Genomic DNA, 26,753 nt, shown 5'->3' with positions numbered 1-26,753 from the left:
TTAGATCTGGTTGCATGTGTAACTTTTTGGATGTTTTGATACTGTGGATTTTAATTTTTTTTTAAAACTCTTTCTACTTACGTTCACGTCACAAAGGTATCCAACATTCTGGAGTCAATATTTTTGTAAGTTGATATTAAAAACTTGCTATTCTTGTAGTACACACTACACAGAAGTCCATGGACAATGTTCCAACCTTCTATGGATACAATACTTCATTACTACATGCCTACACATACAATGCAATTCCCACATCATAGGAGTCAAAGCTCTTTTCATACTTTCCCTCCCGAAGCTGATTGGAGCACTTAGGTCCCCATGTCAACTACCATATCACACTTTCTTTCTATGCTAAGAAAAATTTAGTGGTCAGAAACATAGTGTAATATTTCCTTTCCCCCACCTTAGGCTATCACTGAGAAGACATAGCTTGGGCAAAGAATCAATAGTTCAAAAAGTCCCATTGCTAAATGTAATTCCTTCTTCTAGAATTCCTGGATGTCTGCACAACTCCATGCCACATAAAATAAATTCACCCTCTGTTCTTAGCACCTGAGGCATTAATTGGGTGTTTGAGCCTTCAATCTTTGTAATCGATGAAAACAAGGGGAACCCAAGTATCACTAGGGACCTGGGGTCCTCGAGTATGTATAAACACAATGGGAGATCAAAAGTAATAAACAAGTATTTTCATTTATTGGATTATGTATATAAACATACAATGATTGCCAGTAACCAGGACCTGCTTGGTGCTGTTTTTAGTGCAATACACACTAGTGAGTAAAGTAATCAACATATGTATCACGCACACAAGAACGCACCCTTTTTAATGCAAATACAACAATAAAAATAGGGTCTGTGTTACAAGTCATTGATGTTTCAACCTCTTAACAAGATATTGGCTCATCATCCGGACTTGGAGAATCTTAGGCCCAAGGGAGAAGCACACAGATTATTGAATCACACTGAAAAGAGCACCAGAAGGTGGCAGGGGAATTGTAAGGATGGAAAGTTCTGAAAGAAGAAATTGGGCAAGGCAGGAGAATAACTTGGAAAGCTCACCCAGAAACTTAGAAATAGGGATGAATGTCTCGAAAGAGGAAGACAGCAGAGCTAGTACAATGGAGCCCTACATGGGAGAGGTATGCCCAGATTTGGGTCCTGTGCACTGTGCAACTGGAACCAAGCTATGCCCAGCTGATGAGCCATAACAAGGGCGAAATAAGTCCTTGGTTGCTTGTGTTCTGGTTCAGGGAGGGCCTGGCTTGGCAGTTCGGACTGTTCCTAGTGAGGCAGGTTCAAAACTGTTTTGCATTTGGCTGCATCCAAACTGACATTGCACGGTGTGCAAAAAAACAATAAACTGGGATGCGGCCTCAAGTAATTATCAGTGGCTGAGATTAATTCAAGCGCTCAATCCATCACTTTTTGTATGCTTCAGTGTGATGCCCTAAGTGGGATGGGTATGCCCAGCCGTGGGTCCTGTGCACAATGATCCACTGGAACTAAGCTGTACCTGGCTGGTGAGCTATAATAAGAGTGAAACTGGTATTGGGTTGCTTGTGTTCTGGTTCAGGGATTGCCTAGGAATGGACTGAGAAGGAGCCCAAGTAATAACCAGTGGCTGAGATTAATTCCACCTTCCATCCATCACTTTTTGTATATTTTAGTATGCTCATAAGTGAGAAAAAGATTCACTGGAGAAGTGCCCTGAAAAGCAAAGATAGATTAGACCGCCTCTAGGTGAAAATGCCACTTGTAGTAGGCAAGATGGTGGTGACTGAGACTGTCTGCTTACACATTCAGCGAGCCCACTAGGTGGTTCCTGAAATGCCGCACATCATGAGCCTTAGCCCAATACCCTAATCTTAGTGCTTCCAGATACTGGGGATGTGAGTTCACACCACCTAGCCTGTTGGTGTACTACATTGTGACCACCTTGGGAGGAGGGTGAAATGGTTTCCCACACATGATATGATTCATCACTAGCCACCACTGCTTGTCCAGAACCTCCTCCAAGGAAATTTGAATGTTCTCTGTCAGCACTCCCCAGTGCTGGATCCATTGAAAGTGTAGACACTAAGTATGGGCGGAAAATCCGTTTCGCTCGCGGATTTTGCGGATTTTCGGTAAATTCGCAATCTGCGAGATTCGCGAATCTCCCGCAAAATCCGCAAATCCGCGAGCAGCGGATTTTATGGCTTGCTCGCACTGTTCGCGTGAGTTCGCGGCTTCCCAGTACAACTTCGCGCCCCGCGAATAAGCGCTAAATTGCAGAAATACGATCTTAGCAAAACTGAAACTACTTACCAGGTTCAAAAGTTCAGGCTCATCATTAGTAGCCATTTCCTGTAGTGCTTCCTGAGGGGCCCCTCCAGAGTTCAGTTGCCTACTTGCAACTATTATGTGACCCTGCTCTGAACCTCAGAATAGTTACACATATGCCACAAAGGTCCTGAATTACAGCTAAGGGAGACAAGCAGGAGCCAGGCTGGAAGTTCAAATCCATTAATCAGCCCCTAATTCATTATTGTCAGTTGGGGCAGGGCAGGTGTTGTAACTAATTTTGCAACAATGAAAGCACTTAGCAAGTGCAAAAGATCACTAATCAGGAAGCACTAAGGAAGCAGGTGCCAGCTAAAAAAATATTCTGTGACATATTAATCAGCCCCAAATTAATTCAGGTCACTTGAGGCAGGGAAGGTGTGCTTTGCTTTGCCACAATAATGTACACTGACTGGACAACCAGAGGGTGCTGTGATGAAACAGAGGGTGGCATGGGTGGGCCAGAGGGTGGCATGAGTAGTCAGAGAGTGGCAGTGGTGACAGAGAGTGGCAGTGATGAAGAAGAGTGTCCCAAACAGGCTGGACACGTAGAAACAACAAGTTCGCAAAACTTGCGACCCGACAGGTAAGTTCGCGTTTGCGAAATTGTACAAAACCCTCGCGAACTGGCAGAAACCCGCGCGAACACAAAAAAAAAAGAAAATCCGCAAATTCGCGAGAATTCGCGGATTTTGCGAATTGCGAGTTCGCAAATCCACAAAATTCGCGAATGCGAGATTCGCAAAATTCGCCCATGCTTAGTAGACACCACTGGAGTACATGCATGTGCCACTGAGCGTGAGGCACCAGCATAATGCATGATTTAAAGAGACAGAGCAGGTGCAGGACTGTCACAGCTGGAAGACCTCTGTCCTGAAATATCATAGCCTGAATCTCCTGAACTTACTGAGGAAGCAGAAAGGCCTATGGTGAGATAGTATTCAGCTCCACTCCAATGAAGAGAAGACGCTGGGAAGGCTAGGGTTGCAACATGGAAAGGTTGATAGTAAACCTGAGGCTCAAGAGCAGGCAGACTGTGGCCTACAGGTGGGCAGGTGAACTGACACCAGCTGTGGCCATCCCATATTTAACAGCCGGCCATAGAGGTATGAAAATACAGCAATTCCCCTTACACAGATGCCCTGCAATCATTGGAATCATCTCTGTGAAAACTTGGGTGGCTGACTTTAGCTCTAACAGAAGAATTACATTTATATTGTAGGTGGAGCCCACCATAAAATGGAGGGATCTCCTGTGTGGCTGCAGGATCATATATGAAACAAGCATTGGAAATGCAATAGGTCTCGCATTAGGAAAGTTTGAGCTATTGGTATTGTAAATGAAACTTTTTTTTATTTATGTGTTGGTTTTGAAAGTAGCAAAATTAATAGCTTTGTCAGTTACAATGTCAATAGTTTTAACTTTTGCAAATGTGACACCTATAGCATTTGTAATGCAATGTGTGTTGTATGTACGTGACTTAGATGTATTGATATTACAAATAACAATGGCTTTAAATTTTGTAAATAATTAATTCTTAAATAAAAGTTATTGTAATTTATAATGGCAATAGCTTAAACGTTTGTAAATAACTTTTGTGAAGATTATGTTCAGTGTATTTTATTGTGACGAAAATCCAAGAACATTGCATTTGCACCTAAACACACACAGAGCCACACACATATAGATGTGGTGGTGGTGGATCTGGGGGATATGGTGGTGGTGGATGTGGTGGTGGATGTGGGGGTGGATGTGGTGGTGGTGGTGATGGTGGATGTGGGGGTGGATGTGGTGGTGATGTGGTGGATGTGGTGGTGGTGGATGTGGTGATGTGGTGGTGGTGGATGTGGTGATGTGGTGGTGGTTGTGGATGTGGTGAAAGTGGTGGTGGATGTGGTGGTGGTGGTTGTGGATGTGGTGAAAGTGGTGGTGGATGTGGTGGTGGAAGTGATGGTGGTGGGTATGGTGGATGTGGTGGTGGTGTATGCGGTGGTGGATGAGGTGGTGGATGAGGTGGTGATGTGGTGGATGTGGGGGTGGTGGATGTGGTGATGTGGTGGTGGTGGATGTGGTGATGTGGTGGTGGTTGTGGATGTGGTGAAAGTGGTGGTGGATGTGGTGGTGGTGGTTGTGGATGTGGTGAAAGTGGTGGTGGATGTGGTGGTGGAAGTGATGATGGTGGGTATGGTGGATGTGGTGGTGGTGGATGCGGTGGTGGATGAGGTGGTGGATGAGGTGTTGGATGTGGTGGTGGATGTGGTGGTGGTGGATGCGGTGGAAGTGGTGGATGTGGTGGTGGTGGATGCGGTGGAAGTGGTGGATGCGGTGGAAGTGGTGGATGTGGATGCGGTGGTGGATGTGGTGGTGGATGCGGTGGATGTGGTGGATGTGGTGGATGTGGTGGTGGTGGATGCGGTGGTGGTGGAAGTGGTGGTGGATGTGGTGGTTGTGGATGCGGTGGTGGTGGAAGTGGTGGTGGATGTGGTGGTGGTGGATGTGGTGGTGGTGGTGGTGGATGTGGCGGTGGTGGATGTGGTGGTGGTGGTGGATGTGGTGATGGTGGATGTGGTGGTGGTGGATGTGGTGGTGGTGGATGTGGTAGGGGATGTGGCGGTGGATGTCATGGTGGATGTGGAGGTGATGGTGGATGTGGAGGTGGATGTGGTGGTGGTGGTGGATGTGATGGATGTGGTGGTGATGGTGGATGTGATGATGGATGTGGTGGTGATGGTGGATGTGGTGGTGGATGTGGTGGTGGATGCAGTGGATGTGGTGGATGCGGTGGATGCAGAGGTGGTGGTGGATGTGGTGGTGGTGGTAGTGGTGGATGGGGTGGTGGTTGTATTGGATATGGTGGTGGATGTAGTGGTGGTGGGTGTGGTGGTGGTGGATATGGTGGATGTGGTGGTGGTGGTGGATGCGGTGGTGGTGGATGCGGTGGTGGTGGATGTGGTGGTGGTGGATGTCATGGTGGATGTGGAGGTGATGGTGGATGTGGTGGTGGTGGTGGAGGTGATGGTGGATGTGGTGGTGGTGGTAGTGGTGGATGTGATGGTGGATGTGATGGTGGATGTGGTGGTGGTGGTGGATGCGGTGGTGGATGTGGTGGTGGTGGATGCGGTGGATGTGGTGGTAGATGCGGTGGTGGTGGTGGATGGGATGGTGGTTGTGGTGAATGTGGTGGTGAATCTAGTGGTGGTGGTGGATGCAGTGGTGGTGGAAGTGGTGGTGGATGTGGTGGTGGTGGTGGATGTGGCGGTGGTGGATGTGATGGTGGTGGATGTGGTGAATGTGGTGGTGGATGTGGTGGTGGATATCATGGTGGAGGTGATGGTGGATGTGGTGGTGGATGTGGTGGTGGTTGTGGATGGGGTGGTGGTTGTGGTGGATGTGGTGGTGGATGTAGTGGTGGTGGGAGTGGTGGTGGTGGTGGATGCGGTGGTGGTGATGGATGCGGTGGTGTTGGATGTGGTGGTGGTGGATGTGGCGGTGGATGTCATGGTGGATGTGGTGGTGGTGGTGGATGTGGTGGTGGTGGTGGATGTGGTGGTGATGGTGGATGTGGTGGTGGTGGATGCGGTAGTGGTGGAAGTGGTGGTGGATGTGGTGGTGGTGGATGCGGTGGTGGTGGAAGTGGTGGTGGATGTGGTGGTGCTGGTGGATGTGGCGGTGGTGGATGTGATGGTGGTGGATGTGGCGGTGGATGTCATGGTGGATGTGGAGGTGATGGTGGATGTGATGGTGGATGTGGTGGAGGTGGTGAATAGGATGGTGGATGTGGTGGTGATGGTGGATGTGGTTGTGATGGTGGATGTGGTGGTGGATGTGGTGGATGTGGTGGTGGATGAGGTGGATGTGGTGGATGCGGTAGTGGATGCGGTGGTGGTGGTAGTGGTCGATGGGGTGGTGGTTGTAGTGGATGTGGTGGTGGATGTAGTGGTGGTGGGTGTGGTGGTGGTGGTGGATGCGGTGGTGGTGGATGTGGTGGATATCATGGTGGATGTGGAGGTGATGGTGGATGTGGTGGTGGTGGATGTGGTGGATGTGATGGTGGATGTGGTGGTGGATGTGGTGGTTGATGCAGTGGTGGATGAGGTGGATGTGGTGATGGTGGATGTGGTGGTGGTGGTGGATGGGGTGGTGGTTGTGGTGGATGTGGTGGTGGATGTAGTGGTGGTGGGTGTGGTGGTGGTGGTGGATGCGGTGGTGGTGGATGCGGATGTGGTGAATGTGGTGGTGGTGGATGTCATGGTGGATGTGGAGGTGATGGTGGATGTGGTGGTGGTGGTGATGGTGGATGTGATGGTGGTGGTGGTGGTTGTGGAGGTGATGGTGGATGTGGTGGTGGTGATGGATGTGATGGTGGATGTGGTGGTGATGGTGGATGTGGTGGTGGATGCGGTGGTGGTGGATGCGGTGGATGTGGTGGTGGATGCGGTGGTGGTGGTGGATGCGGTGGTGGTGGTGGATGGGGTGGTGGTTGTGGTGGATGTGGTGGTGGATGAAGTGGTGGTGGGTGTGGTGGTGGTGGTGGATGCGGTGGTGGTAGATGTGGTGGATGTCATGGTGGATGTGGAGGTGATGGTGGATGTGGTGGTGGTGGGTGTGGTGGATGTGGTGGATGTGGTGGTGGTGGTGGATGCGGTGGTGGTGGATGCGGTGGTGGCGGATGTGGTGGATGTGGTGGTGGTGGATGTCATGGTGGATGTGGAGTTGATGGTGGATGTGGTGGTGGTGGTGGAGGTGATGGTGGATGTGGTGGTGGTGGTAGTGGTGGATGTGATGGTGGATGTGATGGTGGATGTGGTGGTGATGGTGGATGCGGTGGTGGATGTGGTGGTGGTGGATGCGGTGGATGTGGTGGTAGATGCGGTGGTGGTGGTGGATGGGGTGGTGGTTGTGGTGAATGTGGTGGTGAATGTAGTGGTGGTGGTGGTGGTGGATGCAGTGGTGGTGGAAGTGGTGGTGGATGTGGTGGTGGTGGTGGATGTGGCAGTGGTGGATGTGATGGAGGTGGATGTGGTGAATGTGGTGGTGGATGTGGTGGTGGATGTCATGGTGGATGTGGAGGTGATGGTGGATGTGGTGGTGGATGTGGTGGTGGTTGTGGATGGGGTGGTGGTTGTGGTGGATGTGGTGGTGGATGTAGTGGTGGTGGGAGTGGTGGTGGTGGTGGATGCGGTGGTGGTGATGGATGCGGTGGTGTTGGATGTGGTGGTGGTGGATGTGGCGGTGGATGTCATGGTGGATGTGGTGGTGGTGGTGGATGTGGTGGTGGTGGTGGATGTGGTGGTGATGGTGGATGTGGTGGTGGATGCGGTGGTGGTGGATGTGGTGATGGTGGATGCGGTGGTGGTGGTGGATGCGCTGGTGGTGGATGGGGTGGTGAATGTAGTGGTGGTGGTGGTGGATGTGGTGGTGGTGGATGCGGTAGTGGTGGAAGTGGTGGTGGATGTGGTGGTGGTGGATGCGGTGGTGGTGGAAGTGGTGGTGGATGTGGTGGTGCTGGTGGATGTGGCGGTGGTGGATGTGATGGTGGTGGTGGATAGGATGGTGGATGTGGTGGTGATGGTGGATGTGGTTGTGATGGTGGATGTGGTGGTGGATGCGGTGGATGTGGTGGTGGATGCGGTGGATGTGGTGGATGCGGTAGTGGATGCGGTGGTGGTGGTGGATGCGCTGGTGGTGGATGGGGTGGTGAATGTAGTGGTGGTGGTGGTGGATGTGGTGGTGGTGGATGCGGTAGTGGTGGAAGTGGTGGTGGATGTGGTGGTGGTGGATGCGGTGGCGGGGGTTGTCATGGTGGATGTGGAGGTGATGGTGGATGTGGTGGTGGATGTGGTGGTGGTGGTGGATAGGATGGTGGATGTGGTGGTGATGGTGGATGTGGTTGTGATGGTGGATGTGGTGGTGGATGCGGTGGATGTGGTGGTGGATGCGGTGGATGTGGTGGATGCGGTAGTGGATGCGGTGGTGGTGGTAGTGGTCGATGGGGTGGTGGTTGTAGTGGATGTGGTGGTGGATGTAGTGGTGGTGGGTGTGGTGGTGGTGGTGGATGCGGTGGTGGTGGATGTGGTGGATATCATGGTGGATGTGGAGGTGATGGTGGATGTGGTGGTGGTGGATGTGGTGGATGTGATGGTGGATGTGGTGGTGGATGTGGTGGTTGATGCAGTGGTGGATGCGGTGGATGTGGTGATGGTGGATGTGGTGGTGGTGGTGGATGGGGTGGTGGTTGTGGTGGATGTGGTGGTGGATGTAGTGGTGGTGGGTGTGGTGGTGGTGGTGGATGCGGTGGTGGTGGATGCGGATGTGGTGAATGTGGTGGTGGTGGATGTCATGGTGGATGTGGAGGTGATGGTGGATGTGGTGGTGGTGGTGATGGTGGATGTGATGGTGGTGGTGGTGGTTGTGGAGGTGATGGTGGATGTGGTGGTGGTGATGGATGTGATGGTGGATGTGGTGGTGATGGTGGATGTGGTGGTGGATGCGGTGGTGGTGGATGCGGTGGATGTGGTGGTGGATGCGGTGGTGGTGGTGGATGCGGTGGTGGTGGTGGATGGGGTGGTGGTTGTGGTGGATGTGGTGGTGGATGAAGTGGTGGTGGGTGTGGTGGTGGTGGTGGATGCGGTGGTGGTAGATGTGGTGGATGTCATGGTGGATGTGGAGGTGATGGTGGATGTGGTGGTGGTGGATGTGGTGGTGGATGTGATGGTGGATGTGGTGGTGATGGTGGATGTGGTGGTGGATGCGGTGGTGGATGCGGTGGATGTGGTGCTGGTGGATGCGGTGGTGGTGGTGGATGGGGTGGTGGTTGTGGTGGATGTGGTGGTGGATGTAGTGGGTGTGGTGGTGGTGGTGGATGCGGTGGTGGTGGATGCGGATGTGGTGAATGTGGTGGTGGTGGATGTCATGGTGGATGTGGAGGTGATGGTGGATGTGGTGGTGGTGGTGATGGTGGATGTGATGGTGGTGGTGGTGGTTGTGGAGGTGATGGTGGATGTGGTGGTGGTGGTGGATGTGATGGTGGATGTGGTGGTGATGGTGGATGTGGTGGTGGATGCGGTGGTGGTGGATGCGGTGGATGTGGTGGTGGATGCGGTGGTGGTGGTGGATGCGGTGGTGGTGGTGGATGGGGTGGTGGTTGTGGTGGATGTGGTGGTGGATGTAGTGGTGGTGGGTGTGGTGGTGGTGGTGGATGCGGTGGTGGTGGATGCGGATGTGGCGGATGTGGTGGTGGTGGATGTCATGGTGGATGTGGAGGTGATGGTGGATGTGGTGGTGGTGGTGGTGGTGGTTGTGGAGGTGATGGTGGATGTGGTGGTGGTGGTGGATGTGATGGTGGATGTGGCGGTGTTGGTGGATGTGGTGGTGGATGCAGTGGTGGTGGATGTGGTGGATGTGGTGGTGGATGCGGTGGTGGGGGTGGATGCGGTGGTGGTGGTGGATGGGGTGGTGGTTGTGGTGGATGTGGTGGTGGATGTAGTGGTGGATGGGGTGGTGGTTGTGGTGGATGTGGTGGTGGATGTAGTGGTGGTGGGGTGGTGGATGCCGTGGTGGTGGAAGTGGTGGTGGATGTGGTGGTGGTGGTGGTGGATGTGGCGGTGGTGGATGTGATGGTGGTGGATGTGGTGGATGTGGTGGTGGATGTGGCGGTGGATGTCATGGTGGATGTGGAGGTGATGGTGGATGTGGTGGTGGTGGTGGATGGGGTGGTGGTTGTGGTGGATGTGGTGGTGGATGTGGTGGTGGGTGTGGTGGTGGTGGTGGATGCGGTGGTGGTGGTGGATGCCGTGGCGTTGGATGTAGTGGTGGTGGATGTGGCGGTGGATGTCGTGGGGGATGTGGAGGTGATGGTGGATGTGGTGGTGGTGGTGGTGGATGTGGTGGTGATGGTGGATGTGGTGGTGGATGCGGTGGTGGTGGATGGGGTGGATGTGGTGATGGTGGATGCGGTGGTGGTGGTGGATGCGGTGGTGGTGGTGGTGGTGGATGGGGTGGTGGATGTGGTGGTGGATGTAGTGGTGGTGGTGGTGGATGTGGTGGTGGTGGATGCGGTGGTGGTGGAAGTGGTGGTGGTGGAAGTGGTGGTGGTGGATGCAGTGGTGGTGGAAGTGGTGCTGGATGTGGTGGTGGTGGTGGATGTGGCGGTGGTGGATGTGATGGTGGTGGATGTGGTGGTGGATGCGGCGGTGGATGTCATGGTGGATGTGGAGGTGATGGTGGATGTGGTGGTGGATGTGGTGGTGGATGGGGTGGTGGTTGTGGTGGATGTGGTGGTGGATGTGGTGGTGGGTGTGGTGGTGGTGGTAGATGCAGTGGTGGTGGCGGATGCAGTGGCGTTGGATGTAGTGGTGGTGGATGTGGCGGTGGATGTCGTGGGGGATGTGGAGGTGATGGTGGATGTGGTGGTGGTGGTGGTGGATGTGGTGGTGATGGTGGATGTGGTGGTGGATGCGGTGGTGGTGGATGTGGTGGATGTGGTGATGGTGGATGCGGTGGTAGTGGTGGATGCGGTGGTGGTGGTGGTGGTGGATGGGGTGGTGGTTGTGGTGGATGTGCTGGTGGATGTAGTGGTGGTGGTGGTGGATGTGGTGGTGGTGTATGCGGTGGTGGTGGAAGTGGTGGTGGTGGAAGTGGTGGTGGTGGATGCAGTGGTGGTGGAAGTGGTGGTGGATGTGGTGGTGGATGTGGCGGTGGTGGATGTGATGGTGGTGGATGTGGTGGTGGATGTGGCGGTGGATGTCATGGTGGATGTGGAGGTGATGGTGGATGTGGTGGTGTATGTGGTGGATGTGGTGGTGGATGCGGTGGATGTGGTGGATGCGGTGGTGGATGCGGTGGTGGTGGTAGTGGTGGATGGGGTGGTGGTGGTAGTGGATGTGGTGGTGGATGTAGTGGTGGTGGGTGTGTGGTGGTGGTGGATGCGGTGGTGGTGGATGCGCTGGTGGATGTGGTGGTGGTGGATGTCATGGTGGATGTGGAGGTGATGGTGGATGTGGTGGTGGTGGATGTGATGGTGGATGTGGTGGTGATGGTGGATGTGGTGGTGGATGCGGTGGTGGATGCGGTGGATGTGGTGCTGGTGGATGCGGTGGTGGTGGTGGATGGGGTGGTGGTTGTGGTGGATGTGGTGGTGGATGTAGTGGTGGTGGGTGTGGTGGTGGTGGTGGATGCGGTGGTGGTAGATGCGGTGGTGGTGGTGGATGCAGTGGCGTTGGATGTAGTGGTGGTGGATGTGGCGGTGGATGTCGTGGGGGATGTGGAGGTGATGGTGGATGTGGTGGTGGTGGTGGTGGATGTGGTGGTGATGGTGGATGTGGTGGTGGATGCGGTGGTGGTGGATGGGGTGGATGTGGTGATGGTGGATGCGGTGGTGGTGGTGGATGCGGTGGTGGTGGTGGTGGTGGATGGGGTGGTGGTTGTGGTGGATCTGGTGGTGGATGTAGTGGTGGTGGTGGTGGATGTGGTGGTGGTGGATGCGGTGGTGGTGGAAGTGGTGGTGGTGGAAGTGGTGGTGGTGGATGCAGTGGTGGTGGAAGTGGTGGTGGATGTGGTGGTGGATGTGGCGGTGGTGGATGTGATGGTGGTGGATGTGGTGGTGGATGTGGCGGTGGATGTCATGGTGGACGTGGAGGTGATGGTGGATGTGGTGGTGTATGTGGTGGATGTGGTGGTGGATGCGGTGGATGTGGTGGATGTGGTGGTGGATGCGGTGGTGGTGGTAGTGGTGGATGGGGTGGTGGTGGTAGTGGATGTGGTGGTGGATGTAGTGGTGGTGGGTGTGGTGGTGGTGGTGGATGTGGTGGTGGTGGATGCGCTGGTGGATGTGGTGGTGGTGGATGTCATGGTGGATGTGGAGGTGATGGTGGATGTGGTGGTGGTGGATGTGATGGTGGATGTGGTGGTGATGGTGGATGTGGTGGTGGATGCGGTGGATGATTGGGTGGTTGTGTATATTGTCTAGGAGCCTTGTATCAGCAGAGCTGAGCATTATTGACAGCAGTGGCACACAGGTGGGTAACATGCATGTGACCTGGTGACCCTGGAGGCATGAGTGGTAGGACATTGTTACACCCCTACAGTGTGCGTCTGTGTGGTGTGTCCTGGTGCGTGTCTGTCCGTTTTCACGTGCATTTATTCTGGGAAGGTCTGTGTGTCTCTGTCAGTCTTTGTTAGAAAACGGTTGAAGAGACATCTGTTGTAGAAGTGTTTGTGTGTTTGCGACTGTTTCCGTGTGAATGCGTGCCTGCGGGTGTTTATCATCATCTGTGGGAGTCTCTTTGCAAAACGACATGTATGTTCGTGTGTATGTGTGCTCGCACGTGCCTGCGTTAATGTGAATGTGCGTGCTATTGTGTGTAGTGTGTGTGTCTATATGCGTGCGAGTGTGTTTCTCTGTATGTGTCTGTGCGCGCGCGTTTGCACCATTGTGTGCGTGTCCGTGGGAGTGTGTGCGCAGGTAATGGCTTGCTGTGCACACGGTACATACTAGAACAAGTGTTCCCCTGGAGTGTAAAATAAATATGTGTACACTCTTCGCAAATATCCGTCCCGTTTGTCCAAATGAAGCCCGCTATTCGGGTGTATTTTGGGAAAAGGCCGTTTCCTGGACACAGTCTGCAGACGTCTCCCAACAATAGCCCCTTTGCTTTAAAAGAAGCCGATGACAGACGCGGGGCTCCCGGACACTTGAGGGCATTGCTGTGGGGAGGGGGGAGGAGAAATGCGACACGGTGGGCAGGGGAGGGGGCGGAGCGGGGAGAGGGTGTGAAAGCAGCAGGGGCCTTTGAAGTGAAGCTAAGCTTCACTTCAAAGGTGTGGGAGGAGTGCGGCTGAGGGAACAGACGGTGATTTGGTGATGTGCACGCGCATTTTAGGTCAATGCGCTCGCGCATTGACCTAAAAGCCACGGGCACAGCACCAAATCGCCTAGTTAGATAAAGTTTGTTTAAGACGCTATTGTCTCGCCTCTTCAATGCGCTTGCGCATTGAGAGGCGAGACCTAAAAAGGCATCCTGCAGGTCGAGGGCCACCATCCAGTCTTCAAGTTCCAGAGTCAAAGGAACTTGCACAAGGTAAAGCATCTTGACATTCTGCCTTGCGGAAGAAGGCCCTCAGAACACAAAGGTCTAAATGGGATGGAAACCACTGTCTTTCTTGAAGTCAAGAAAATAACAGGAAAAGCGTTTCAGCCCAATCTCATTCCTTGAACGCATTCCATTGCCCCTTTTCTCAACAATGGAAGTCTTTCATGCTTTAGAATGCGAGCATGACTAAGTTACTGAGGGAACAGGGAGGCTAGGAGTAGGTGAGTGTGGGATAGGAAGCGTGTATCCTTGTTCGACAATGTGGAGGACCCAATAGCCTATGGTGACCGACTACCAGACTAGCAAATAAAAGGACACCCACCACTTTCAGATGACACATGCTCTCTCAGTGAGTGAGTTAAAGTGGTTTGACAGGAGAACACATGAAGGAGGTCAAACGAAGGCTGTTGCTGCGGCCCTCAAAAGCATTTGGAGCTACCGCATCCCATGCAGCTGTGGAAGAACTTATTGGGCTGCAAAATGGGTTGCAAAGGCTGGCACCACAGAAAAACCAGGCCCTTGGAATATCCCTTTAACTTGCTGTTTTGTTGGTGAATCTAGTGTACTGGGGAGGCCAGTGCCAAGGAACGAGTAGTAACTGAACCTTGTGTGAAGTACTTCATGTGATTCAGCCTCCTCACTCATGGGAGTTGGCCTGGATATCATGCAAAATGTTGGTGAAACACATCCAGGAATGGTGGTAGTTGGCTACACAATAGCCATTTGGTCACACGACCTGGTCTACTCTATCCAGGCCAGAGCAGATATTCTCTTTTGGACATGTATTGCCCATCATGCATGGCATCTACAGGATGGTCACAATGACCTGGGAGATTTGCAATGACCATTTGCACCATTTCTCACAAAGCATGGAAGCCACGGGCCAGATAGCAAGTTGTGTTCGTGGAACAAAGGGCAAAGTCCCTTGAAGTCATCACTTTCTGTAACGGATCTTAAGTTGGCATGCAGGGTGGCTGGCAAGGACTTTGGTAGAGAAAAGTGTTCTGCCAGTATTGAAAGAATGTCAGAAGGAGGTTGAGTGATGGTGAGTGCACTGCGGACGGACCCTAGAGGCTTTGCGGTGTGTGCAGATGCACCAGAGGGACGCAGAGAAGCGTGGAAGAGGGTCGGCATAGCCAAGGTGAAAGGCACAATATATACAGAGTCAAATGCAGGAAAGGGAAACTCCAGAAATGGAATTCGAAGCCTTGTGCCAGAAGTCAGTGTTGAATACTGTGCAGGCTGCATCTCCACCAAAACTTACTTTGATAATGACCTTAAGGCCAGAGTGGAGGAATGGACCTGCTGACAGGAAGACCTATCCCTCCAGTGGGAACGACTCTGAAAACGGAAGAGTCCCTCATGTGATGTTTCTCTTATTTCTTCTGGAAAGACTTATCCTTATCCATGGAAGCAAACCATTTTGAGTTTGCAGGTTGAAGGTGAGCTGGACTGGGAGCAGGCATAGAACCTGAATTTGTACAACAATGGGTCCAGCATTGGTCTTGAGTCCCAGCAATGAAGAGCTTTGGCTCCTGCTCTTTGAGAGCCTTAATGTGCACGAAGGCATATCTTTTGTATGACCAAGGGTTGTGTTCGGACCCCATACACCGCAGGCAGATATATGGGTTTGAGAGAGAGATCTGCTTGTGGCAGGAGGAATATGATTTAATCCCTGAAATGTTCAGGGTCTACATCTTGTTCAAAAACACTGCAAAACGATCACTTTGAAACAAAATTACAAAAGAAGTGTGCAGGGAAAGAGTAACCAAGTTCAATTCAGTCAGGTTGCACATTATATGACGCCTTGAATTGGTGCCAAAAGTGCTCATCAGAAACCAACAGCGGTAAATTCAACAAAAAAATCTACTGTTTGTTTCAGCACCTTGATGCATGAGCTTTTGCTATGTTGAAGTCAATAGTATCTTGGAAAGTGCTTTGAGAGCTAAGTTCAAATGGATAATGGTCAAAAGGACACCTGCTTACATAGAACCCTATTCACTTTTTAAAGAGCCATAATAATCGCTGTCCTAAGGGTCATAGGCGAGAGTCCTGACCAATATCCCATGAACACTTATAGTCATATTCTGTGTTGTGATGGTCTTGTGTCTTGGGTTGTGCTGCTTAGTGTTTCTGAACCACTGTGAGGATTAGGAGGACCTACCTCTCCAGGACGGACACCGATGCAGAGCCTGTCCACCGCTGAACTGTGTTTACCTGAATAAGTCTTAAAAGAAACAAATGATGTAATTACTCAATCATGAAAAATATAAATACAAATCTTTAAGATAGCCTAACCAAGACTTCAATAGAGAATTCGGAGTTGTATAGTAAATACCCCAGACAAATTCTACACAGAACTTCAAAACTTGCAAACTTTGATTATTAAACACCGATTCCATATATAATTCCTAATTTTGCCAGTGAAAGCAAGAATTTGAGTTACTTACCTCTTCTGGCAAATATCTCACCTGTGGTATTGTTACATGTCACGAGTGGTAAATACCTAACATTTTACGAGCCCAATTAGACCTTACTGGTTGGTACTAAATCTGTAGGTAAAACAATTGAAAACATTTTAGAATTGCTCTGGGCTCTTGCTACCAATTTAGATTTTCATGCTGAAAATTAGAAATTACTTGTGCAAAAACTGGTCGTGGGTTTGAAGCAGTGCAATAACTATGTGTAACCTACTCGCAAGGACGGAAAACGTGCAAAATGAATACTAACCTGTTTGCACCCAATTACGTACTGCGCCTAATTACTTACTTTGAGCTCCATTCTAGAACACAATTCTACTTGTATTGAATTTTGTAATTAATTGAAAGGGATTACATTGCACATAGTGATGAAATGTTCCTTGGGATCAGTTTATCAATTTACCTAACCACTTCTGCTGGTGTCTCTTACTTTGCACTTTAGTTAAAATCACCCTGTGAACCACAGGTAAGCCACAGTTTGCGACGCAAACAATGAAGAACCCACGGCTACAAGCTCTGAGTGTGATGTATCGCTGGTGACAGAACCGTCTCCACCCAGAGCTCTTAAACTAAAGAATTACCCAAAGAAGCCTTACACCTGTAGTGGCTACTGCCAATAACACTTGGTGAGGCGGGGTAGCAATAAAAAAAACATAAAAGAACTTGCCTGCACTGCTGCTGTCAGACATCACCAGGGTGCTTCTCTGCTCCCACTGCCTTAATGCTTCTCTGCTCTAGTCCCCACCCATACACAGTGCTGCTCTCACATGAAAGAAGCGCCGTGATTGGCCGGAGCAGGCTGAAATGCCTCTCAGTTAGGGCCTGGGATCCTGTGCTGGTTCTCCACCCGGCTGTCCAACACAGCTAGGTGTAGAAATGCTAAGTGCGCATGTCTGTTTGGCCTGCCTAATACGGCCTGCCAAACAGACACGCGCACTTAAAGTGCGCCTAACACTCCTCCTCCCTAGCTGACGACGCTGAAATATAGAGGATGGCCCAGCTCCACACTCAACTCAGAGGACTGGGGAGAAAGTTAAAAATAAAATGATAATAAAATAGTTTTATCCTTTTATTTTCAATTTGCTACCTTTCAGTAGTGGGTCGACGCTCCACCGCGGTAGCAGAGGAGCCACCCCTGCCTCACACCAGCTCGGGTTCACCTCAACACATGTATGTCCTTGCTTCAGGAACTTGACTAACCTTGCATACAACCAGCGCCGGATTGGGACCGAAAATTGGCCCTAACACCAAAACAAAAGTGGGCCACACTAGCAAATCAGATACCTAAAAAAGTATCACACTTTGCAAATTGGAGTAGTTTTAAAATTTCAAAGGCACTCTTTATAAGTGTTTTGCGAGGTATGGGAGCCTGTATGCATGTGTGCTTGCTGCAGATAATGTTTGTGGTAATATCAGTGAAATCAACCATAAAAACTGGTCCATCAAATAAAACAAGCCTGCAAACTACCAAAACTTAGCCTGCTCACTGAACCATTAGACCAGCCCTTCGGCGACTGCCAGAAAGGCCAGTACGACCCTGTTTAGAACCCACCAAATGCATTTATAGGTTAATTGATTTATTTTCTAATTCCTGAGATCAATTTTGATATTTCTTTTGTTTTTTCCAAGTGATACTACAGAAGCTTGTTTTAGGAGCACATGGATGTATATGTTTCAAAAAAGTTAAGATACATTTGACATCAGTCAAAGATAACTGGATTTCTTTGATAAACATCACAGCTCACATTTGGCTCTTGAGATGCTAGAAAACTAGCAAAAGAGAAGAAGGAGAAAGTGGCACCTGAAGAATTTAAAATAATTTTTTTGCTCACTGGGCCTAGGGTATTAGTGAGCAGTATTCTGGGAGCAGGAAGGTGGGTCCTTGGAACAGTCTTAAGCCAGCCACTGAAAATGCAGTTGTGCATTCAATTCCCTCATGCAGCAGGTTGTGCAGTGCTCATGCGCACTCCTTGTCAGTGTGTCTAGTACTCCACAAATAGGAGCTGAACATTTGTTTGAGGAAGTGCTTAATATGTAAAACTAATTTGTGCCGGGGCCCTACGGTATTACTCAGGAGGCCACTGCAGCTCAAAACACCCACTGCTAATGTTGCCAAATGCCAGCACCAAGGCTAACTACCAACCATCAACCTACAACAGTTGTGACAATTGGAACTATTCAAATTCACCTAAGGCTGTAAGAATGGTGTGATATACTGTTATTATTATAGCTTAAATATTATTTAATTATTAAACATATATTTTGGCTAAAATAGACACAGTGCCACCATCTGGTTGACTAACATAAATAGGCCCTGGGGTCAAGAATGAAATGCTGGTGCCTAACACGAGCAAGCACCGGCACTAATTAATCACTGGTTTGAGGGTTCGCAGGTTAGACCTGCACCACACTTTAGAATAGCATCAGGCCCACGTGCTGAATTCTTTCCTGAGCATGCGCACACATTGACAGTGTGAGTGTTCAATTGGGAACTACCTGAATTTCTCTGTTACTTGAGGCATAGCCCAATGCCTTTCCACTAATTACAGACATGTGTCTGTGCAGTGCCTATTCAGTGGCAGCTCCTCCGCAATGGCGGAGAAGCATTGTCTCACTGCCTGGCTCAAAGCCAGCAAATGACGAACAAAAAAATGCATTTACCGTCTCTGAGCCAGCGCTGTGGGATATGCAGCCTGAGGCATGGGAGGGAGAGGAGGAATACTACCTGCACTTCACTCCCTAAGTGCTCATGTGTGTTTGGCTCGCCAGCTCAGGCCAGCACGGAGATTGGATAGAAGTCTGTCCCAAGGGCTGCTGAGAACAGGCAGGAAGAGGAGAACCGGTGTGACGCGATGCTGGAGGTGGCCAGCGACTAAGGGTATGTTTTTTCTTTTTTTATAAGTAAATTATTCCTAAAAACCCCCTACTCCCACGCGCGACACCTCCCGCGTTCCCTCTACCCGCCCCATCACCCTTTGTTTATGGCGGCTACCACTGTGCCTATTTATACTTGAGGTGGGTACCCATGTTCAGCTATAAATCATGTGCTCTTTATTTTACAGTAACAGCAGACTGTTGTCCATTAGCAAATTCATTGTATGCTACTACATGAACATTTATATTGTCAACATTACTTTTCATTGATGTCAAAGGTTGCTCAAATAGGAAATATCCATCAAAACTATCCACAAAACATAGAATACCCAAACATTAATATTGTGAGAAGGTAAGCAATTACATATTCCATAGTATTTACATTTTAAATAAAATCATGACTGTAATTGAATTAACAGGTGTATGTGAATGTGTATGTGAACCATGTCAATCCCTTGACTCATGAATATAAGAAGTTTGTCAACGTCATTGTTGATCATTTCGTTGAACGTTTTCTTTGATATATCCACTCAGGGACCTGTAGCATTAGTCAAAAATAATGCTGCCTGAATGAAGGTTTGATTAACTAGTATATATTACAACAATGGAATGTTGTGAGCTCTATTGATGACAATGAAGTGGCTCAGGACTAATAATGGGCAGTAGATTTTCTTTCTCCCTTTTTAATTTATAACATTTTACCCTCAGTGGGTGGAATGTTTTAATAGCCTTATAGCAATGGACATCATTTAGAGGTCAAAAGGGGTCGCAGCTGCGACCCCTGGCTTGCCTCTAGTGGCCCCAAGTAATGTCACTGTGACCCCCTGACCTCAGTGAACAGTAGCTAACTTAGAAAATAATAATTTGTTACAAGTGGCGTGGATCAGCTCCGTGCCTCCAGCTGCCCCTGAGCTTGTGGAGAGATTAAGGAAGAAATACAAGGGTGAGAAGGAGAGGGAAAAAGAGAGAGGGGGTAAAGGTAAAAGGCTTTGAGGCGAAACAAGGGTAAAATAACAAAAGGAAAAGGACACTACAGAGAGAAGGGTGAGAGATAAAGAGACAAACATAGGAGGATGTATGTTTGAGAGATACAAAGAGAGATGAAAGCGACACCAATAATACTGCAACATAGGCAAGTGAAAAAGAACAGATAAGGGAGTTGGAGACGAGGGAGAAAGGTGAAACAGAGTGGAAAAAGAGACAGAGCAGGTGAGACAGAAGATCAGTGAGAGAGGGGAATACATTCAACATCAGCTGGGAAAGACATGACAGATAATAGAAAAGTTAGACAGATCACAAACAGCAGAGGGGAGGGCGACAGCATGTCAAAAGTCATATGATATCACTTCTTGTGATGTAATTGGGTTAAAAAAATATGATGTCACTTACGCTACCCCAGGCATTTTGGTGACTCAATGCCCATGATTATAGCCCTTCTGCCTTGGGCTACACCAGTTGTTAAAGGCCCTCTCAATCATTATAGGACGTTGCCTGAGACATGGTCCTAATTAAAGTAGAGCACCTTTACCAACAACTAATATATTTATTTGCAGAGGGCTATAAGGCTATGTGTTTGATTTGTTAATAGATAAAAGTCTATTACTACTGTGCATAAATAATTTATAACCAAAGTGGGGGACTGTCCTCACGTGTAATATGGATTATATAGGGTATATTCCTGATTTGCATGTACAATCCTAGCTTGCATGAAGAGGCCCATATGCGCCATGTAGTGAAAAAGCGATCACCAATACACAAAAAATAAAAATACATACATAAATAAGCTGATAAAAAATGCTTACCTTACTCAAGTCATTTAATCTCAAAATATCCGTTTTGCCTCCACCTTTTGTAATTCGTTCCCTTTCCTCTGCAACATCTTCATCTTCACCGATGATCGGCTCCTTAGGAGGTTGTGAAAACCTGCATTCAGAAAAAAAATGTATAAGGCAACAAACCCAAACAATAACCTTTAAATTAATAAGGCAAAAGTAAAGCTGAGTCAAGGCAGAACCAATGAATAAAGCTCCTTGGCTCAGGGACCTAGAGGCTATACATCAAGCAATTAAAATGCTACAGTGGGTATCTATACTTGGAGTCTTGACTCATTATGGAAGATGGTGACTGGCATAAAGATTTGACTGGATCAACGAGTAAGGCCAGTTCACTAAGTCATATGACAATTCCAGTGTAATAATGTTGATAATGCAGGTTGTGGGTTCCTGACTTTGTCAAGCTTGGGTCACTAAGCTTAAGAAAAATTGAGTCTTTAAGAAAAATGCCCTAAAAAAGGGGTCAGAGCAAATGTAAATGTAATGCAGAGATTGTAATATGATGGTGGTGACATAGTGCATTGATTTGTTATGTTATGTTAAAATAATTTTTACCGCGCACGGTCACCAGACGGTTTCATGGCGCTCATAGACAAAAGCAGGAGGATCAGGCAGCAGGGTTACTCGTAGGCTAACTGGAAGAGATGTGTTTTGAGTAGTTTGCGAAAGCAGGTATAATTGGGACAGACTCGGATTGTAGTCGGAAGGGAGTTCCACAGTGCAGGGGCAAGAAAAGAGAAACAAGAGCCTCCGTGCTTTTTACGTTTATACCTGGGGACAGTTAGGAGGTTGTGTGCAGAGGACCGAAGATTTCTTGAGGGAATCTGACGCTTGAGGCTGAGGGAAATGAAAGCTGGGGCAAGAGCAAGAAGTGCCTTAAAAACAGTGCAACCCAGTTTAAAAATGCATCGAGAGGCAACTGGGAGCCAGTGCAATCTCCTCAACAGGGGCGAGACATGTTGGTGCTTAGGCTGTTGAAAGACCAGTCTGGCCGCCTGAATTTGTACCAGATGAAGCCGATGAAGATGGCAAGCAGGAATCCCAGCATACAGGGTGTTGGCATAATCCATACGGGAGGTGACAAGGGCCATGATGACAAGTGTGAGAGCCTTAGTAGTGAGAAACCTGCGAATTTTGCAGATCCTGAGCAGATGGAAAAAGCAGGAAGAGGTGACAGCATTAATTTGAGGCCTCATAGATAAATCCCTAGATATAATTACACCAAGGCTTTTCACCGAATTGACAGGACAGGGTGGGGGGCCAAGGGAAGGGGGCCAGAAGCTAGAGCTCCAAGGATTGGCCGACCCTCCTGTCAACACCAGCTCAGTCTTGTTGGGATTGAGCTTCAGCTGGCTAAAATGCATCCACTCGGAGATGGCAAGCATTGTGGATTGGAAATTAACACAGGAAGAAGGGGAGGAATCAATAGGAAAAATCAGCTGTAAATCATCCGCATAATTGAAAATAGTGACCGGGGTTTGACGGAGAGAAACTAAGAAACTATAAGGGGTTGCATGTAGAGATTAAATAAGAGGGGCGAAAGAGCAGAGCCTTGAGGGACACCACAGGAAAGTGAGGAATAGGGGCTGAGAAAGTGGACAGGTGGACTGACTGGGTGCGCTGGTGCAAGAAGGAGCTGATCCATGTTAGAGCCATGCCCTGGATGCCCGCATTTTTGACACAGTCGATCAGGATGGCATGATCGACCGTGTCAAAAGCAGCCGACAGATCTAATAGAACAAGGGCTAAGTTCTTATCGCGCCTTGCTTCAGCACGTCCATTACAGCCACGATGACAGCTTCTGTGGGATGGGCCGGTTTAAAACCGGCTTGCTGGTCGTCTAAAAAAGAAGACCCTTCAATGAATGCGCTGAGGCAGCGGGTGACATAAGTCTCCAGAATCTTCCCCAAATAGGGGAGAAGGGAGATCGGCCGAGAATTGCTCAGGACAGATGGATCAGCACCATGCTTTTTAAGTATGGGGACAACAACCGCCTGTTTGAAAGCATCAGGGACAGAGCCTGTGGCAAGCGAGTTGTTAAGAAGTGCCGACGGGGATCAGGACATGCCAAGAAGGCGGCTTTCATGATTTGGGGGGGACAACAGTCGTTAGGGGAACCTGAGCTGACCGCATGTAACAGGGAGATGAACTCTGTCTGGGAAATGGGAGGGAACTCGTTAAAACAACGAGGATTCATGGGGGGTAAAGAACAGGCAGTAGACGAAGAAGGGGGAGGGATAATGTTTTTGATGGTGATAATTTTGTCAATAAAAATGAATTAAGGGAATCGCAAAGGACTTGTGAGGGTTGGGGTTGGGCAGTAACACGGTCGGGCAGGGATAGTTCCTCTACGATTGAAAAAATATCCTTAGTTTTAGAGGCAGAACTGAGGATTTTCTGAGAGAAATAGGAAGTTTTGGCCAGTAAAATAGATTTTTTATAAAGTTTTAATAGATCAACATATGCAGTTTTTAGAAGAGAGTCATAGTTACGCCTCCAACGGCGCTCAGCTTGTCTAAGGGCCAGTTTGTCCAGTTTTAATTGGTCTGTGAACCACCGCTGAGCATCATGAGGACGTTTAGTTTTAGTAATTCTCAGCGGGGCCACCACATCGCTCGCATGTTTCAGCCACTGGTCGAGGGCGTCAGTCTGGGCAGATGACATAGTCATGTCGCTGGGGGCTGTAGTGAGTAGGATAGAATGAAATTCAGAGATGTCAGCTCGCTTCCAATTCCGTGCAGTAAAGTTGGTGGTGGGTTAAGAGCGGTAGGGCAGAGCGAAATTCAGTGAAAAAGAGATGAAGAAATGATCCGACCAAGTGCAGGAATATACTAAGGGAGGAGAGATATCAAGATTGGCCGTCCACACTTGGTCGAGGATATGGCCTTTATTATGAGTAGCCAATGAGATGTGCTGTTTACAATTCAGGCCAAGTAGGAGATCCGTAAATTCTTCAGAAAGGCTACTTTCACAGGGGTCTAGTGGCCAGTAATTAAAATCGCCAATGATGAGAATTTTGGCGGAGTTAATAACTAGCCGGGAAATGAGGTTGCCAAATTGATGGGAGAAAAGAGGCATGTTGTTGGGGGGTCGATAGACAAGAACACAAATAAAGGAAAACTTGGGAGAAGTAAATTTCAAAGTGAGAATGTCAGTTTTGGGGAGAGTGGTAGTTTCCAAGGTGGTAAAATTATATGGGGAACAAATGATAGCAGCTACCCCCCCACCAGCTCTACCCGCTGCCCTATTGGACTGTAAGATGTAATAGCCCATAGGGACAGCGGCGAGGATGTCGGGGGTAGAGTCATCAGTTAACCAAGTCTCCGAGAGGAGAAGAATGTCTATATTACTATTGCCGAGCAACTGAAATATTTCAAGCTGATTTATGCACATTGATTTTAGCTCTTAAGAAGAATCTGTTTTTAATGCACATATGGGCCCTAATTTCTTCAGAGTTATATATCCTACTTCAAATCACAGCTCAATGAAGCCAATAGACCAAGTTAGGCAAACAATTAATGCAGAAACATGCCAACTGACTAACTATCTATGATGGATAATAGATAGGGTCAAACTAATAAAAATCTATCAACCTATATGATTTGCAGGCAGTAATGCTGTATAGCCACAACGGCACAATTTTAGTGCTGTTATGGCAATCCAGCAGTAGCAGACAATTTTAAAAAACAGCACTAATGCAACAGCTCAGAAGGATACTGAAGAGCCTGAACAAGAGCTATTCTTCCAGGATGAGGAGCCTCCCCAGGAGGAATGTTTCCACCATGTGTGAGTGAGGGTTTGTGTTCTTTAAATATGAGCTACTGAAAACTACAGCTGTGCCCACATTGACATTGATAATGGTACTATTCTTACCACTCACTATCTTTGGAGTGTTGAGGGTTCTAGGAGTGATTGTAACACTGTAAAAGTAAGACAGGAGGACAACCTGGCACCCACCAGTAACCTTACTTTTCCTCTCCTTTCTCTTCTGTGACTAAAGGCAACCACTAATGCCACAGAGGAGGAGGAGGAAGAGTAGGACAAAGAGAAGTCTTACCCTCTTTAGGAGAGGGCATTTCCTCTGGAGTCAGACAATGGTGCCTTCAAAGGCACTTTTTCACCAACTAAGATTCCAAAGGTTAAGCATAAAGTTCTGTGAATTGGGTCCCATGTTCACACTTTGGTTTGTTTGCTTGGAGAAGTTGCTAATATTTCTTGAGTAAAATATAGAGCAATGTACATTATAATTCAACAAAATAATAAACCTCTGCCCTCAAAACTGGAGGCTGTAAGCAATCCTTTGACATTAACCAACATACCATTTTGTGAGAAAGAATCGGTGCTGGATAAGGAGATTAAGAGCAAAGTAAACAACTCCTTCTACTGCCATCGCGAACACGTTCTTGCCAAGAAATTCCCACTGGAACTGATTTGTTACATGTTTTTCACCTTTAGGATGAAAATAAATGTTGTCAATATCCCTAAAGTTACTGAAATAATTGAATCCATAAACATAACTCATTCTTAGTTAGTGCAGACATATAGCCAGAATGTAAGATTAGTGTTTCTTCAGTACAGACCTAGCCCCAGTTTTACTGACACTTGTGTTCAAGGTTTCCATCACAAAAGTGAGACTGCACCGTGTGTTTAGTGTTGTGGTGAGACTTCTTTTCCAACACAAATCTTGATTATCGTTGGAAAGTTGCTTAAAGTAAAGCAAAGTAGCAATATGCTCTACGTTGCACTACTTTACTAGAAGGAGACGTATCATGGGTGGTTCACCAACATTCCCATGCAACCACCCATGGATTTTGATGCAAATCCCTTTCTGCAAAAATTTGTTGACAGGAATGTGCACCAACAAATTATGCTTTCTCCTGGCAGGCAAGGTGCAGCAACATTTAAATGTCTCCATATTTTTTCAATTTGCCCATGTGCTGCACTTTACATCACACATCACACACACACACACACCCACACATACACACACGCACACACACACACACACACGTACATCACGCACACAACAGCATTATAACTTAGTAAATATGGCACTGTTATGCTCTCGCCCTTTCAAGCAACACAACAATGCAACTTTTTTGCTGTGCTGCATTGCAAGACGTTAGCAAATTTTCCCCAACATTTCAAAGACGCTGAATACCTATGTTGGCCACCACTTATTTAGTTCATATGTTTTGGGACTGTCCAGCCATATGCATCTCATACTCCAAGGCAAGAGCCTATAAAAGGCAGTCAACATGAAAAACAGCATTCATATAACATTAATAATGGCCTCATACATTGTTCTGCAGTCTGATGGTAGAAGAAACCATTCACTCTAGATGACATCTATGTCTCTTTGCTTTCTCCACTTGGAAGGCTATTGCTACCTAATCTATGTTTTATTTTGCAAACCCATGTATGACGCAAGAAAGTGTTGTGCATGGTGGAGGAAAGGCCTACAAATCTTTCTTAAGGTGCAGCTAGAGGGACAGCTCTTCAAACGATAAACAGGGTTAGGAATGAGGTCTTGATTGAGAGAAGTACACTCTCTAACTACATTCTATCACAATTTCACCTTTAAGGTTATTTATTTTTGATAAACTCTCTTGATGTGTTGCACTGTGAACCTCAGTGTGATGATTGCTGAGAGTCTAAAATTATTTAAATCATCTTCCAATGAGCATGAGAGCTGTAGGAACTATTGTAATGAAGGCTCTCTTTAAGATGAAACCAAAATAAGACATATAATTGTGTGCAAGGTAAGTTCTTAATGAGATGCATTTGGCAAAATTAAATATCTGTTAGGGGAAAGTCTTACCCTTTGGCCTATTTTCCCTGCTGTCCAATAGAAGTGAGCAATTCACATTACTCAATGTGTTTTCTATTGTTCTGAGATTTCCATCAAATCTTCATTGTAAGTTAAAGACGCTTGCATTGGTTTGCACATGATTCACAAGCTCATGTAGTTTAACTCACCAAATTTAGCATATACATCTGTCACTGCTTGATTCAAGGCTAAGTCAATGAGTCCCCGCCCCAGGCAGAAGTGCGGAAAGATAATGAGTACATCTTTAAGTCTTTCATTGAATTTCAGCAAAGCCTGAAATACAAACAAATAGTGAAAGAGATTGCAATTTAAGGGTTTTATC

General features: G+C 48.2%; 1 protein-coding gene across 1 annotated transcript in view; it reads right to left on the bottom strand.

Moving 5' to 3' along the window:
• The window catches only part of ABCA4 (ATP binding cassette subfamily A member 4), a 1,055,123-nt gene that overhangs the window by 96,367 nt on the left and 932,003 nt on the right, over nucleotides 1-26,753 (bottom strand). The window contains exons 39-42 of the mRNA XM_086957892.1: nucleotides 26,581-26,704; nucleotides 24,921-25,050; nucleotides 20,572-20,692; nucleotides 15,580-15,642 (exon numbers count right to left, since the gene is read on the bottom strand). Of these exons, the coding sequence (XP_086814018.1) occupies nucleotides 15,580-15,642; nucleotides 20,572-20,692; nucleotides 24,921-25,050; nucleotides 26,581-26,704 (438 nt within the window). The remainder of the gene's footprint in view (nucleotides 1-15,579; nucleotides 15,643-20,571; nucleotides 20,693-24,920; nucleotides 25,051-26,580; nucleotides 26,705-26,753) is intronic.

The sequence above is a fragment of the Lissotriton vulgaris genome, chromosome 1_1, assembly GCF_964263255.1.
Source record: "Lissotriton vulgaris chromosome 1_1, aLisVul1.2, whole genome shotgun sequence".
Classification (NCBI taxonomy): domain Eukaryota; kingdom Metazoa; phylum Chordata; class Amphibia; order Caudata; family Salamandridae; genus Lissotriton; species Lissotriton vulgaris.
Note: the sequence above shows the minus strand (reverse complement) of the source record. Positions and strands in the feature narration are given on the sequence as shown.